This window comes from Panthera uncia, chromosome B1, assembly GCF_023721935.1.
Source record: "Panthera uncia isolate 11264 chromosome B1, Puncia_PCG_1.0, whole genome shotgun sequence".
Taxonomy (NCBI): domain Eukaryota; kingdom Metazoa; phylum Chordata; class Mammalia; order Carnivora; family Felidae; genus Panthera; species Panthera uncia.
In genome coordinates this window covers 129337379-129353113 of record NC_064811.1, presented here as the reverse complement: position 1 = coordinate 129353113, position 15735 = coordinate 129337379, and the positions used below count along the sequence as shown (strand labels likewise).

At 31.8% G+C, this 15735-nt stretch overlaps 1 protein-coding gene across 4 annotated transcripts in view; it reads right to left on the bottom strand.

The window, feature by feature from the left end:
• Nucleotides 1-15735, bottom strand: part of RBM46 (RNA binding motif protein 46) — a 43677-nt gene that overhangs the window by 7397 nt on the left and 20545 nt on the right. Inside the window, exons 5-6 of one of the 4 annotated variants that reach the window (XR_007458154.1) lie at nucleotides 5378-5451; nucleotides 1809-1868 (exon numbers count right to left, since the gene is read on the bottom strand). The exons of 2 other annotated variants lie outside the window; for them this stretch is intronic. Coding sequence is in view for 1 of the 2 variants with exons in the window: in XM_049632330.1 (XP_049488287.1) it covers nucleotides 1813-1868 (56 nt within the window). In the remaining variant the exon portion in view is untranslated. The remainder of the gene's footprint in view (nucleotides 1-1808; nucleotides 1869-5377; nucleotides 5452-15735) is intronic. One more of the 4 variants, XM_049632330.1, reaches the window with a different exon arrangement.

Below are 15735 nucleotides of genomic sequence, written 5' to 3'. Positions count from 1 at the left end.
AATGTTTGTTTCTTGATTATGATATCATTTCACAGATGTAGACATAAATCAAAACTGACCAAAGTGTACACTTTAAATGTGCATTTTATTGTATGTAAATTATACCTCAATAAGGCTATAAACAAAACCCAAGCATTTCTTTGAGTTAGTTTCAGGGTTTCATAACCTATATCCCCATACAATTCAAGGACTTCAAAATAAGAATCCCTTAGCCAAATAAAATCTTGAAAAAAATTTAGTCAAAATGGATTTAACACTTACACAGATTGCTACTACAATGATTTTCAACATGCTAATAAGCATTATGATTTTTCCAAGGGCAGTATATAGTACACAGTTTTTCCCAAATTTGTCTGACCTTAGAAAGTCATTTCACTGAACAACTTTGCAAATCACTTTGGGAAGAACTTTTAATGGGGCCAATATGTGATAGGAAAACACTGAAAGCAGAACAGAAAACTTCTTGAACTATGTTAAACACAGTGATCACAAATTCAAATGCCCTCAGGGGCTAAAATGTAACAAACAAACAGAGAACTCAAAGAGGACCAAATGTAAAATAGGAGTCTAGCTATTTGTACTGAAATTAAACCAAGCTGCTTTCCTTGCAAAAAACGAAGGAGACCAAACCATATCTGTAGCTTCCAGTTTGCTACCTCTGTTTAATAGATTCTGTCAAATTCCTTTTAATGACAATTTCTAAACCATTTGGAAAAGATTAACAGAAAAGGAACTGATAAGACAGAAAATTATGATCTGAGCTACAGTTTACCTAGGCTTCAGTATGGCTCAAAAACTGCAGTTCACTAGAAAAACTATCTAGGCAAAAGTAAAGAGAAGAAAAAAAGCCTTAGGAAAGATAGCAACTCTTTTCAAGTTTCATTTCTATCAGTAAAATTAGTCCTCATCATTCAAAATTTGAACTACAAAAACTTTTAAGAAAAGATATTTCTGAGAATAGCAACACATACTTGAATTTATATGTTAAGATCTATAAAAATAAAGTTATACGCCTCAAGCATAATAAATAGATTTCCTTATACCTGAAGTGTGAATTCTATTAGGAAGTTATACTTGAGTACTTACTAAGTGCCAAAAATAACTCTACAACATCAGCACTACCTTAATCTTTATAATAGCCTTACAATAAGTACTATTATTTTCTTCTTTAACAACCAGGAAATTGAGGCACAGAAAGATGAAATACCTTACTCAAAAACACAGAACTAGTACATGGATTCTGCTCAGGGAACAACAACATTCTTTTTGCCTCAACATGTGAAAAGGAGTCTGAATGGTCTGAATGGTAGTCATTATTCAAACTATAAACCACCTTTAACAACCTACTAAAACTTCTCCTTCTCAATAGAATGTTGGAAAAACTAAAGAGTGAATCCTAGTAAACATAACTTTTATTCTAAATGGTATCAAAAATAATTTTGGTTTTATTAGTTCGAAAATATAGATAAAAATTCTTCAGAGAAGTTTGAGAAATGCTGAATAATCTACATATTACATTCACTCCCACTACATCTACATTAAAATACTGTTTATCCTGTTTGGTGGTTCAAAACGTTACACTAGTATGTTTATAAGCTTTAAGAAGACCTGAAATATGGAAACTAGTTTAACTTTTTAAAACTCTGCTTAATGAATCTATAATTAAATAAAGCTATCATAATCAAAATATTTCACAAGCTTTCATTCGACAATTTAAAATATATCTTCTTATAACCATAAGAATAACTTGTAACTGACTTTCTGAAAACTAAATATATCACTTAACATTCCTAAAGACTTTTTCTTACCTGTTTATTTTCTCCAAATTCTTCTATATAGGTCCAGGCTGAAGAGACTGTGTTCCCTGTCTGTAAGCAGTGAAGACAGAAAAGAATGGAGTCTTTAGTTATCCCTAATCTTGGAAGTGCATGGAATCCTTGATAACTTTAGTTAAAAACCTTCTGATCAGTAAATAGGAAAATAAAATTAGAGAACAAAAGAAACAAGTGACAAATAATTTCTGAATTTCTGCAAAGATGAACAAAGAGAAAGGTATTCTGAACAAAAAGTCTGAGTTAATACATTACCAAAAAAAAAAAAATCTTCCTATACAAATTAAGTCCTTATTAATTGGTTTTTCCAAGAAATACTACTCTACTAATAAAATAAAGGACTAAAAACAAATAAGACTGCCTAACTTCTGGTAAGTAGATAGCCAAAGAACCTAAACAAATGTGAAAAATATCAAAATCCTTTCCTTCGGTCTTAAAAAGATATAGATGGCCAAAATAATACTAAGCTTAAAAAAATGCTATTAACAGCTAAACTTTATCTACTTGAAGCCTAATGTAACCATATCTGTATAGTACAACTTTGGACATTCATACATTTTAGTGGTTATCTCTTTATATCCCATAAAGTTTTCTGGTAGGGATGTACATCCAACTCCATGCTAAGATACTGTGCAAAGAAGTATGAACAAATGAAAATGTTTGATGATCCACACAGAATGACAGATTTTTAAATAGCCATCTTAAAGAGTACTCAGCAGAAAAAAAATTCACAATATTTTCTTGATTTTTATATGATGAAATTAGATAACTTCAATCAACCCTCCTGGTGAGAATTAGAAAACGTAGGTAATTATTAAAAGCAAAAATATCCATCTGAAAGCACTGAGAAGGACCAAGAAAGACAGTGAAGAATTATGGGACCATTATCTTGGATAAGAAGGAAACCCAAAGTGGCTTACACATCTTTTGGAGGTGTGTTTCCCCTAGAAGGACTGACCAACTCAAGAGGGATCTGACAGACAAGGGAAGATAACAGGAGACAGACAAATTTCCGTGCCTTTTAAAAGGGCAAAATTAGAGCTGCAGAGCTAGTGATAAGGCATGCCTAGAATCTGAATAAAACTGAACTAGAAGTAGACCAACTTTTAAAGAGACTAAATTCAACTTCAATTCTTCCCAGTCCCTGCCTGGATTAAGGCAATCTGGGATTGCCAGTCCCTTGGCCATCTTTCTGAAGCAAAATAAATCTTCTCTGAGTAAACGTAACAACATGCTAGCTTTCAAATTACCTCTATATTTTTCATAGAAAATATCTGACATTCAATCAAAAATAATCAGTCATACAAAGATAAAACAATGTGACCTAAAACCAACAGAAACAACAGTTAACTGTAACTGATCTACAGGGAATTTAAAGTTTTCAGAACTGAATATTAATAACTATGCCTAACATGCTAAAGGAAATAAAAGACTGAAAATATTGAAGAAAAAATACAAAGCATAGAGAGTCAAATGAAATTCTAGAACTGAGAAATAAATCCAAATAAATGGTTTTATCGGCATGTTAGACACAGATTACAAAAAAAAAAAAAAAAGAATTCATGAACCAAACAAAAGGTCTGAAGAAAATATACAGACTAACCATACAAAACAATGAAAAATGTAGAATACATACATGGGATACACTAAAGAGGTCTAACATAGGTGTAATTGGAATACCATTATAAAAAGGAAGAAAAAATGAGACAAAAGCAGTATTTGAAAACAGATTAACTTAGAACTTTCTAAAACAAATGATTAACATTAATCTACAGATTTCAGAAGTGGTGAAGGGTCTCAGTTAAGATAAAGACCAAGAAAACAGTATAAGTCCATCACCATGACACTTCCAAAAATCACAAAGAGAAAATATTAAAACTTTCCCAGGGATAGGAAGGGTTTATGGTTAAAAGGAGCAGTAAGTAAATTACCACTGACTTCTCAACAGAAACCATGGAAGCCAGAAGACAGTGAGTGGAATTATAACTTCAAAGGGCTAGAGGAAATAACTGATCTAAAAAAAAAAATGTATATATACATATATATAGGTACGTATAATACCCGTACCCATATATACGGTTTGACAGCACATAACAATTTACATAAATGAAAAGGTAGATAAATCACAGACATATTCAGGTAAATAAAACTGAGATAATCTGTCATAAGCATATCCACACCAAAGGAAATATAATGAATGTTCTTTGGGCAGAATATAAAGAAACAATCATAGTAGAAGTTTAGAGATTTCACAGGAAATGAAGAGTAAAGGAAATGATAAATATGTAAGTGGTAAATGAATACAAATGTATATTAACAAAAAGCAATTATAATTAGGTATGCAGTGGTTAAAATATACAAATTTAAAACATATGGAAATACCAAGACACTATACAAACTGAAAGAAGAAATATGAAGATTCTTACATTGTCTAGAATGTGGTAAAAGTATTAATTAGTATTAGATTTCAATAAGTTAAGAGTGGATGTTGGAGTTTACATACATATATATGTAACTACAAAAATTCCATGTATTTAGAATTTTATACCCATGTTCAAGAAGAAATCAAAATAAAATATTTTGAAAAAAATTATAGGAGCACCTGGGTGGCTCAGTCGGTTAAGCGTCCGACTTCGGCTCAGGTCATGATCTCACGGTCCGTGAGTTCGAGCCCCGCGTCAGGCTCTGTGCTGACAGCTCAGAGCCTGGAGCCTGCTTCCGATTCTGTGTCTCCCTCTCTCTCTGACCCTCCCCCGTTCATGCTCTGTCTCTCTCTGTCTCAAAAATAAACATTAAAAAAATTTTTTTTTTAATTATAAAAATAAAATGCAGCATAACATAACTGATGTAGCTATAACCATACTTTATGAGGGAAATTTGTAGCCTGAATATACATATATTGCAGTAACAGAAAGGCTGAAAACTCTAAACTAAGATCAAAGAGAAAAAAAACTTCCTATTTTTAGGAGGAAAGGTCTGGGCCAATCTCACTAATGAACACAGATGTAAAAATCCTAAATATCAAAAATGAAATTTAGCAGTACATTAAAAGGACAATGTATGATTACCAAACTGCATCTATTTCAGAAATACAGGGTTGATGTTACATTGAAACATCCATGCAATTCACTACATTAAATGAATAAGAGATAAAAATAATGTAATTAAGTAGATGCAAAAAAGCATTTGATAAAATTCATCACACAACTCATCCTTGATAAAAGAACTCTTAACAAACTAGGAATAGAAGGAAATGTCCTTAATGTAACAAAGGGCTTATATTAATAAAGGCTACAACAGGGGCATCTGGGTGGCTCAGTCATCTATGTGTCCGAGCTCAGTTCAGCTCAGGTCATGATCTCCTAGTTCGCTAGTTCAAACCCCACAGGGCTTGTGTTGAGCCCAGAGCCTGGAGCCTGTTTTGGATTCCAGGTCTCCCTCTCTCTCTGCCCCTCCCCCACTCGTGCTGTCTCTCTTTCTCAAAAATAAACATCAAAAAAAATTTTTAATAAAAATAATAATAAAAGCTACAATAAACATCATACCTTAATGAAGAAATATTGAAAGTTTAAAAGGATACCTTCTATCATCATTTGTATTCAATGCTGGACAAGCGGTTCTAGCCAGTGCAATAAGGCAAGAGAAAAAAGATAAGTTTAAGGATAGAAAGGAAGGAAAAAGTTCATCATTTGCAACTGACATGACTGTGTAGGTAGAAAATTTTAAATAATGTAGGATCAAACCATTAGAATCAAATAGTTTTATTCAATACATAAAAAAATAAATTGTATTTATACAAACAGGAACAATCAGAAATCAAAATTAAAAAGCACCTTTTACAATGGCATTGGAAAACATTAAATACCTACAAATAAATCTAATAAAAGATGCAGGAGAAATTTACACGGTAAATTATTGAATGTTTGGAGAAATTAAAGAAAGCCTAAATAAATGGAGAGATCTATCATGTTCATGGATCAGAATTTCCAATACTATAAAGTGTCATTTCTTTGCAAATTGATCTATATAGAAGCAATTAAATTTTAACCACAGTCCCAGTAAGACTTCTTTTTGGTATAAACTGTGTATAAATTTACAATCTAATTGTAAAGTTCATATGGAAATATAAGGGCTGAGAAGAGCCAAGGTAACTGAGGGGAAAAGAAAGGATAAAGATACTCTCTATACCAAATATTAAGACTTTTCACAGTAATGTAACCAAAACAATGTAGTAAATTAAATTAGATCAATGGAATAAAGAATCCAGAATAAGGCATGTATGTGTAGATAGGTGTGCATGAGTGTACATACACACACATATACATAACATACTTGATTTACACTAATGATGGCATTGCAAAGCAACAGGAAAAGAGTAGTCTTTTCAATAAATAGTGCTGTGTAAATGATTATACATATGAAGGCAAAATAAAACTTGAACACATACTTCACACTAAATTTAAAGGATAAAAAATTTCTAAAATATAAGAAAATATTTCGTGAATTTGAGGTAAGCAAAGTTTTCTTAAGCAGGACAGAAACTACTAAGTTTAAAAGATTGATAAATTGAACATACCAACAGTAAGAACTTCTGTATTTTTCAAAGTATATACCATGAATAGAGTAGAAAGGCAAGCCACACAGTAGAAGAGGGTATTTATTTTCAAATGCAGCATATTTTGTTTCAAATAAAGCAGTTACGGTTTTTCCCAGAAAAACACCAGATAGTAAGTTCTACAAAAGCACGTGTCTTTAGCAGATCATGTTTGTCTAATCAGTAAGAATTTGTTTTTTCCATCCTTCACTCTCTAAAGACAATCAATGGACTGACATCACTGCTACAACCCAGCTTGCTATTGAGCCTCTGATCTTTAGCCACATCTTGATTTTCCTAACAAATGAGTTAAGTACTGCCTGGCTAAAATGCTGCAATGTCTTGATGAGAAAAAATAGGTAGATCAGGCAAAGCCATGGAAGTTATAAAAGCAAGCTAGGGCTAACTAGAATTAGTAAAAATTACTAAGAGAGGATGACACAACCCTATAGGATCTGTATATTCTGACCAACTCTTTTGACAACAAACTGGGTCAGCACCTCAGGCAGGGAACCAAAACTGAGTGAAAATGGCTTTTCTCTCTCCTAGCTCAGGCCACCAACGTCAAAGGTATTTGTAAAATATGTATCCAACAAGGGCTTGTATCTTAATAAAGAAAAAAACAAGCAACCCAATAAAATACAGAGAAAAGAGACTTAAAGTAAGACATTTTCATCAAGAGGATACCTTAATGCCCCATTATCTTATTAAAAGATGTTCAATATTATTAGTAAACAGTGATATAAAAGTTATAATCTCAATGAGATAGTAATATATGCTAACCAAAATGTTCAAAATTTTCAAAAACTAAAAGACCAAGTGTTGGCAAGAGTGTGGGACAACCGAAACCCCATATACTGCTTGTGAAATGTAAATTTATATAATCACTTTGAAAAGCTGGCATTATTTACTAAAGTTTTAAAAATATGACCCACTTTTACTCCGATGTATTCAACAGGAACGTATGCAAGAATCTTCACAAGGGCACCTGGGTGGCTCAGTCAGTTAAGCATCTGACTTCGGCTCAGGTCATGACCTCACCGTTCTTGAGTTTGACCCCGACATCAACATCAGGCTCTCTGCTCTCAGCACAGAGCCTGCTTCAGAACCTCTGTCCCCCTCTCTCTCTGCCCCTCCCCTGCTTGCACTCTCTCTAAAATAAACATGTAAAAAATTGTAAACAAAACAAAACAAAACAATCTTCACAGCATCGTTATTCAAATAGCCCAAACTGAAAGCACCTCAAACTTCTACCAACAAAAGAAATAGCACCTGGGTGGCTCAGCTGGTTAAGCATCTGACTTCAGCTCAGGTCATGATCTCACAGTTTGTGAGTTCAAGCCCCATGTCAGGCTCTGTGCTGACAGATCACAGTCTGAAGCCTGCTTTGGATTCTGTGTCTCCCTCTCTCTCTGCCTCTCCCCTGGTCGTGCTCTTTCTTTATCTCAAAAATAAATAAACATTAAAAAAAAGAAATAGCAAATAAATCCTAACATTTTGATGGAATACTGGAATCCGTGAGAGTGAATGAACAGTACTGCCACAACATGGACCAATCTTTATTCATAATGTTGAAAGAAGCCAGACAAAAAGTATGTAAAATGTTGTATAAATTTCAAAAACACAGAAGTGAGAAGGATGGTTTCCTTTGGGAAGAGAGAAGGTAATGTGTGGGTGGGGCTACAAACAAAGGACCCTTTTGGGGTGTTGATATTTTATGTCTTCATCTGGTAGTTAAACAGACATGGTTCCCTCTGTGGTAAATCACAAAGCTCACAGTCACAATTTGTGGACTTTTCTGTTTGTACATAATGTAATAACTTATAAAGTTAAAAAAGGAGGGAAATCACAACAGTTACCATTTGTGTATATAGTGATATACATATATGAGAAATTGATCATTTATAGTTACAATTAAAAAATAATACCACCGATTATAATACAATTATGGTCAAAAAAAAATAAAAATGATTCAGAGTAATTTAAAAACTATAATGGTGATTTTCAGTAGAGATGCTAATTGAAATTATTACTAAATATGGACTCAGACTTCCCTCCATAAGGCTTTCACATACTACCACTGTAGTTTTACAATTAATTTTTTGTTAATCTTTAGTTAAATTTAACAGGAAAAATGCTGGGATTTAAACTGTCAATCTAAGATAATTACATTTCTGTTAATATACAGAAAAGATGATGATAATCCTCAAAGTAAAAGTAAAAACCATCAGCAGAATCTCAAGTAAATGTCAATACAAGGTTACTGCTAGTACTTCAATTTGCCATTTGTTAGCATCATTCCCTTGAAAAAGTATGACTGTTAATAAATATATTCCAAGAAATTACCTCAGAAGAATTTTTTTCTTTTTTTCCTTTTTTTTTTTTTAGTTTCAGCTATATAACACAAGTGATTATTTAGCTAAGGGATTATTCAGTAATCAAGACACAAGGAAAAACTACGGAAACGAAAAGGCATGTCAGAAAGTCAATAGGATACATTAAAGCTCAAAGTTCACAGACAGGATCTTGTTTTCTATGAAACTGCAATCATTAGATACATTATTTTTAGTCTTCTGTTATGTAGGAATAAAGGCCAAAAAAGATAAACTAGTAAAACTCCTGCTAATTGAGGTATTGATTTTCATTGTATCCACAAAGATCTAACACTGTAGATATGAACTGTTCTATAAACATGTGATGAAAAGTTTTAAAAGTCACTTAAGACTAATCATATGAGCATACTGTGTATCTCTGAAGAAGATTTTACTGGTTATCAGTTTGAAAAACAATTCTAAATAAATTTTATAGTAACTGGTATGAAAAATGAAGAACTGTTTTTCAGACTCTCAGATATGGCATACTGCCATTTTTTTTCAAAACAGAAAATAACTAAATGCACAGGATTCCAGTATATTCCAAATAAGGCATCTATGTTAGCAACCTGAATTTTCAGGGCTTTTCCTGCCTTTAGAAAAATAAACTGAAAGAATTCCATCTTCTTAGTCTGTACCTGTGTAGAAGAATGAAGAAGAAATGCAAGCTATTATAACCTCAAGTTTAGAAATAACATACAATAAGCTATTGCCAATTATTTTCCACTTGTAGAGGCTTAACAAATGCTATAGATGGCACTAAATATAACTGTGGCTTGTGTAATGAACTTAGGCTATCATAATGGTCAATGAAAAGTATAAAATTGTATGTAATATGATCTAGTATATTCTATACTACTACAATCATAATCTCCTATTCTTCCACTATACAAATTTCATTTATACATATAAATAAAATATATACATCTTTAACATAAAATAACCCACATGACTCAGCCTATATATTAAGGGTTTCACTATTTTGAAATACTCATTTAATCAGCATTTTAAAAACTAGATACTGATTATTTCTACTTAATTGAAATATAAATCTATAGTGTCCTGTTAACCACCATGCATAATGTAATTGTTCTGTACCTACCAACTCAAGACATTTATTTTCCAATCTTTTTTTACTTTCTGTTCAAAGCACAGGCAAACTTTATTTTTCCTAAAAATCATTACCTTTTAATCTTACAGCATGTACATCATTTTCAATTATTTGAAAAGCACGACATGCTAAATATTAAATGCAGGAAAAATAATAACAAATTTTAAAAAAACGTATGTACAAAGTCCCTTGGCTTTATAATCCTGATGGATCAAAAATTTTATAACAGTAAATAGTAATATAAAAATTACTGAATCGTTGAGTAATATTATGAAGAACAAGAAGTAACAATTCTCAGTTACTGTGTCTAAGAAAAGCTTAATGTAAGAGGTTAAGTAAATGAAAGCAAGTAGAAGAATATTCTAAGCAGAGTGAACGACACTAGGAAAAGCCTGGAAGTACCAATAAGCATGGCAAATTCAGATGATCAAAACAAAGGGTATTTGTCTATGGTTAGGTAAGATGGGGAAAAACATTAGAGCATTCCAAAAAAGAGAATGTGGAGTTCAGAGGACCTGATGGTACCACAACAGCAAGCCATTGGTAGGTTCCTAAGCAAGGAAATAACAATGAAAAAACACAATTAAATATAAGTGGAGTGAAAAATTATATGGATGAATCATGTATTTAGATGTTTTGAATATAATCAGAGAACAAAATGAGAGTACCAAGCAACAAGGGGACCATGAAATAGATAGAAACAAACTCCGCCTATTTGAAATTCTGTCTAGCATCTGATAGATGGAAAAAAATTTTTTTATCATCCACCACTTTGATACAACATGTACTACTGGTTGTCAATGCTTATCCTAAAGTAAGCTTAAAAATCCCAAAGTTAGCTTGTAAACAAGGTCTGTTTATAAAATCTTTGTAATTTAGAACGATTCATTTAGGCTTGAGAGATTTCTGAGGTCCACACTACACTCAAGTGGTCTAATAAACTGGCTTGAAGGGCTGATAAGATAAAATGGTCTCTGAAAAGGAAGTAAAGCGTGGACCAAAGACCCATCTCATTCATTTTAACTTTTAGAAGCATAATTGGCCGAAAAGATCCTACGAATTCAGTCTGTTCTCATATGCTTAACATTAGACTAAGGTCAGTTTTTCAGTAGAATCATGTGAAGTTACAAAGAACAGCCTCTTAGCTAACTGAGGGATCCTGGGCAAATTATTTAATCTACTAAAGACTCAAGTTTCTTCATCTGTTACCAAAAAAAAGTGTAGATGTTAAAGTAATATTTACCTAAAAGAGGCATCAGAATCAGAATAATATATAAAGGCATTTAGTATAGCACCTATGGTTAGTGTTCAAAGAATCTTAACTATTATTACTATTACTAATAATATTTATTATCATAAGTGATTGGAAACTCTGTTGTCTTGGATTTGTTTTCTGGATAAATATTATTTTTCAGTACTTATATGGCACATTTTAATATACAAAAGGCACTATAATGGGCCTTTTAAAATTTTAATTCATTTAATACATACAATTACCCTTCGAGATAAAAACTGTTAACACTCCCATTTTGTAGATGAGGAAACTGAAGAACAAAGAGATTAAAATAACTTTTTCCAAATAAGTAATGAAGCTGGGATATGGACTCAGGAAATCTGGCTCCAAATGCCATGCTCTTTTAGTCTATGAAGCCTATATGCTATACAAAATTTAAAGTAGTGAATTTTATTTTGCTGAAATTTTTTCTAAATGCAATATACTATTAGCTGATCTTCTCATCCCAGATTAGGTCAGGTCATCCAACTACATCTTCTCATACACCCTGTACCTCTTCACAATGTTTACCAGAACTGTAACTGAGTATCTCTCTCAATGGAATGTAAACCCTATGAAGGCAGGCAGCAACTGGGTCTGATTCACTACAAATCCTCAGGGCTTTATAAAAGCAGTGTTCAGTATTTAGTTAATGAACATACATATTAACCAGGATTAACAGTTAATAAACCAAGTATGAGAAAAGAAAGCCTAAAAGAGTGAATAATAATAAACAAAAGGGTTATTCATTTAAGAATAAGAATGCCAAAACTTTCTTAGTCAAAGTTTCAAAAAGTACATTTTTCAGAGGACTTCAAAACAGCAAGCTAATACACTCCAAGCACTGTTAAGGAAGATAATTCTGAGTTAAAATAGTCTAGTAAAGAATCTTACCTTTCCCCATACATTTAGCAATATAAACATTTAAAATAAACATTAATTTTTTTCTTTTTTAACTGAGTGATACAGAGTTTTTAGTACTTTAAAAACTTACACAGTTCTGGGTTATATTAAATCATAATCTGCCTCCCTGAAACTTTCCTCTATTAGATTTAATTCTAACCTGTGGAGCTTCATATTAAAGTCTTTCTTCCATGTACCAGCTCTTCAAACATTTAAAGACAGCAATCATATTTCCCCTATAAATATTAGTATTTACAGTCTAAATAGCCCCAAATTCTTTAGTTGTTCACTGTCCTACTTCACATTACAGAGTTTCCAGGTCCTCCATAGTTGTCAGGGTTTAATTAAACTCTGGGGCCCAAAAGAAAACATTTCAGATACAGTCTGAGCAGAATAAAAATATATGGTCTAGAAACTACACAACTTTATTACCCTGAATTACACTAATTTGAGAATCTCTATAGTATAATGACTCATTCTAGTTTTGACAAAATAATTCAAGTTCTTACTCTTGGCTGACGAGCTAACTTTCATTCTTTGGCAGCTTATTTACTTAATTATTAAATAATGTTATAGAAACAGAAAAAGGTGTAATATATAAATGTACAGGTTACATTATTTAAAAAATAAAAACATGTACTCACCACCCAGGCTTACAAACAGAAAATTATCAGTAACTTAGAAGTCTCTCTTGCATCATTTCCAATCTCTCCTTCTAACCCTGAAAGTAATCATGATCCTAATTTTTTTCATGATCCTATTTTTTAAGTGTTAATCATTCCCTTGCTTTTCTCTTTGGTTTTGTCACATATTCATACATCCCTAAACAATAAATTGTTTAGTTTTGCTTGGCTTTATTTTCCTATTCATAATTCCCCGTTGCTTCAATTCTTTCCATTTAAAATTTGAATCCTTTTTTATTTTACATACTTTTAATAATCCATATCTTTCATAGAATGAGGTAAGATTAAAGGGAATAAGCCATCCATTACCAGTTAAAAAAAAAAAAAGAAAGAAAAAAGAAAAGACAGAGGGAAGATAAATATTCTACTTAAGTCCATGCATTCCATCAATATGAAACAATGCCATCCCTCCCCAATAAGAAGCTGAGCTGAGGGTAAGTTTCCAACTTTTCCTATTGAGTTTTATAATAGGATACATAAATTCCCTGAACTGATGAACTATACATTTAAACAGCATCTCAGGATAAATATAAATAAATAAGCCAATTATACTTGGAATATTTAGTTTTGGTTTATTCATACCCCATATCTAAATATAAATATTTGGGAGTGGACTACAGAATTTTTCTTGTCATAGAAAAACTCTCAATATAAAATATTAAAGAAACTGAAAAAAAATTACCTGAAATCTTAAGGTAATGAAATAATTCCCTCATTTACCAATTCAAATTAAAGAGTGGTTGACATCAACAATCCATTTTCAGAGGCCTTAGAGAATTAACGGAAGAGTTTGTCTATCTCTCTCCCAAGTCATGTTCACTAATGTAGTAACTCCTTGTTTGCACATAAACTACAATAAATAAAAATAAGTAAAAGTAAATAAAAGTACAAAGATTTTTAAAAATCAGAGAGGTGAGATTTTTAAAAATGCTGGAATATAAATAAAAAGTAGATGACTGGAAAAAGAGCAGAAAAATCCCAGATATCTTAGATGCACTGCAATACAAGAAGTTAAAAATCTTAAGTCTACTACTAAGTAAATCATATAGGAAAAAATTTATGAAGTGAAAAAAGAAAAATAATCCTTTCATCACATTCAGAAAACCCCCTCAGAAGCTAGGAGAGTGCTTTCATAGGGCAAGCAATCCTATTTTTGCTTAACATGTCCTTTTCTCCTCTTGTTCTTAAGGGAGAAGGAGTAACTTTCCAATACTCTGGTATCATCACCATTTCTGTACCTGATAAATCTAAATTTCATACCAAGGAATCTCTAAGGGATTCTTGATCACACAACGAAATTTGATTTGTGAGCTCTCAAGGAAACAGACACATAGTAGACACAGGTAAGAATCATCCCGGCTTGATTATTTCTTTTACTTTTGGTAAAAATTGTAACTTTATAATGCAGAATACAACGTTAAACCTGTTTTCCATAGATTCATACTGGCTCACTTGGAATCCTATAAATCCTGTGCCCAAAATAATCTATAATTTTCATAAATTCATAACTACGGATTTAGTCACCCTTGAACTAAACATTAACATAACAATGGAAGAAAAAAAAGCCATACACATATATGGCACATAAGCTGCAAAATGATTTGTTTACCCCATAACCTGGCCAGTAAACAAGCAGACTGGAACATGTACTGCTGAAAACAAAGGTAACAAGAAAAAATATTAGGTTAATGGGCTTGCTCTGTAGTCTTATAAAAATCTACATACAAAACAGGATTACAAAAAAAAAAGTTAAATAAAAAAGTAAAGTATCTCTATTAATAATATTCTTAGAAAACATAATAAAAGAAAATCAAAATGAAAAGCAAAGGTCAACATAGTTATCTAATGAATAAGGAAGATAGAATTGTATATCCTAGTTTACATTTTCTTATTCAAGTTTATTTATTCAAATGCCAATCCCTTGAGTTGTATATAAAAACGAGCTACACAGTTTAAACACAAAAGAGATGTTTCAAAGCGCCCTCACCAAATTATCAGGCAATAAAATTACAACAGACTGTTCTCTAATAATTGCATTACTATCTACTTTTTAACTTACAGATACAATCATAGAATTCACTAATTCACTAGTAATGTGGTATATAGATTGTATTTACTGAATCAAAATAATGCAGGAAGGTATATAGTTAGACAAATCATTTTCTTAAAATATGAATTACATTATGTATAAAAAATCCATATACACGTCATTTTTATAGTTCAAATGTCACTTACTATGAGATAAATAATGCCTCATATGTAACTAACATATCTTTAGGCCAATACTACAAATATAAGGAGCAAGAAAATCCAAGTACTTATTAATATTCTGGTGATTTAAAACTTCTAATTAGATGGGGAGACTAAAGGTTTTTTTAATTTTGTTTTCTTTTGTTTTGAATCCCCAGAGGTAAGTGCACCATTTTTGGAGGTAATGCCCTACCATGTCTTACATAGAGATGTATTACTCTAAACAGAGGATAAATTGCTCTAGAATAGATGATATATCTGAAATTAACTAATAAAATTAGATATATTTAATCCAACCAAAAAGCCTGGAAGCAACCCACACTGAATAATTTTCAAGTAGTTAAAAGCACAGATGATCACTTGAATAAATTCATCACAGTAAAACCATTTTCCAAAACATCTTCTGTCTCCATTCACTAGTCCACTCACTAAATTATACTGCTTACAGCATAAGCAATTATCGTCTGCTAAATTTTAAATAGGAAGCATAAACAAAGGCATGACAGGCAGAAGACTAAGTGCAGTTTCTCATACACATTTAACTGATGCTAACCACCCACCCTGCAAAAAAATAAGCCATAAAGAAGAGCAAAATCAATATAACATTTAAATTTCCTTTCAAAGCCACACTAAAAAATATATTTAGGTGACATCATATGGCAAAATTATACACTGCTGCTGACATCTAAGAATTGAGTATACATGCAAAGTTTATTG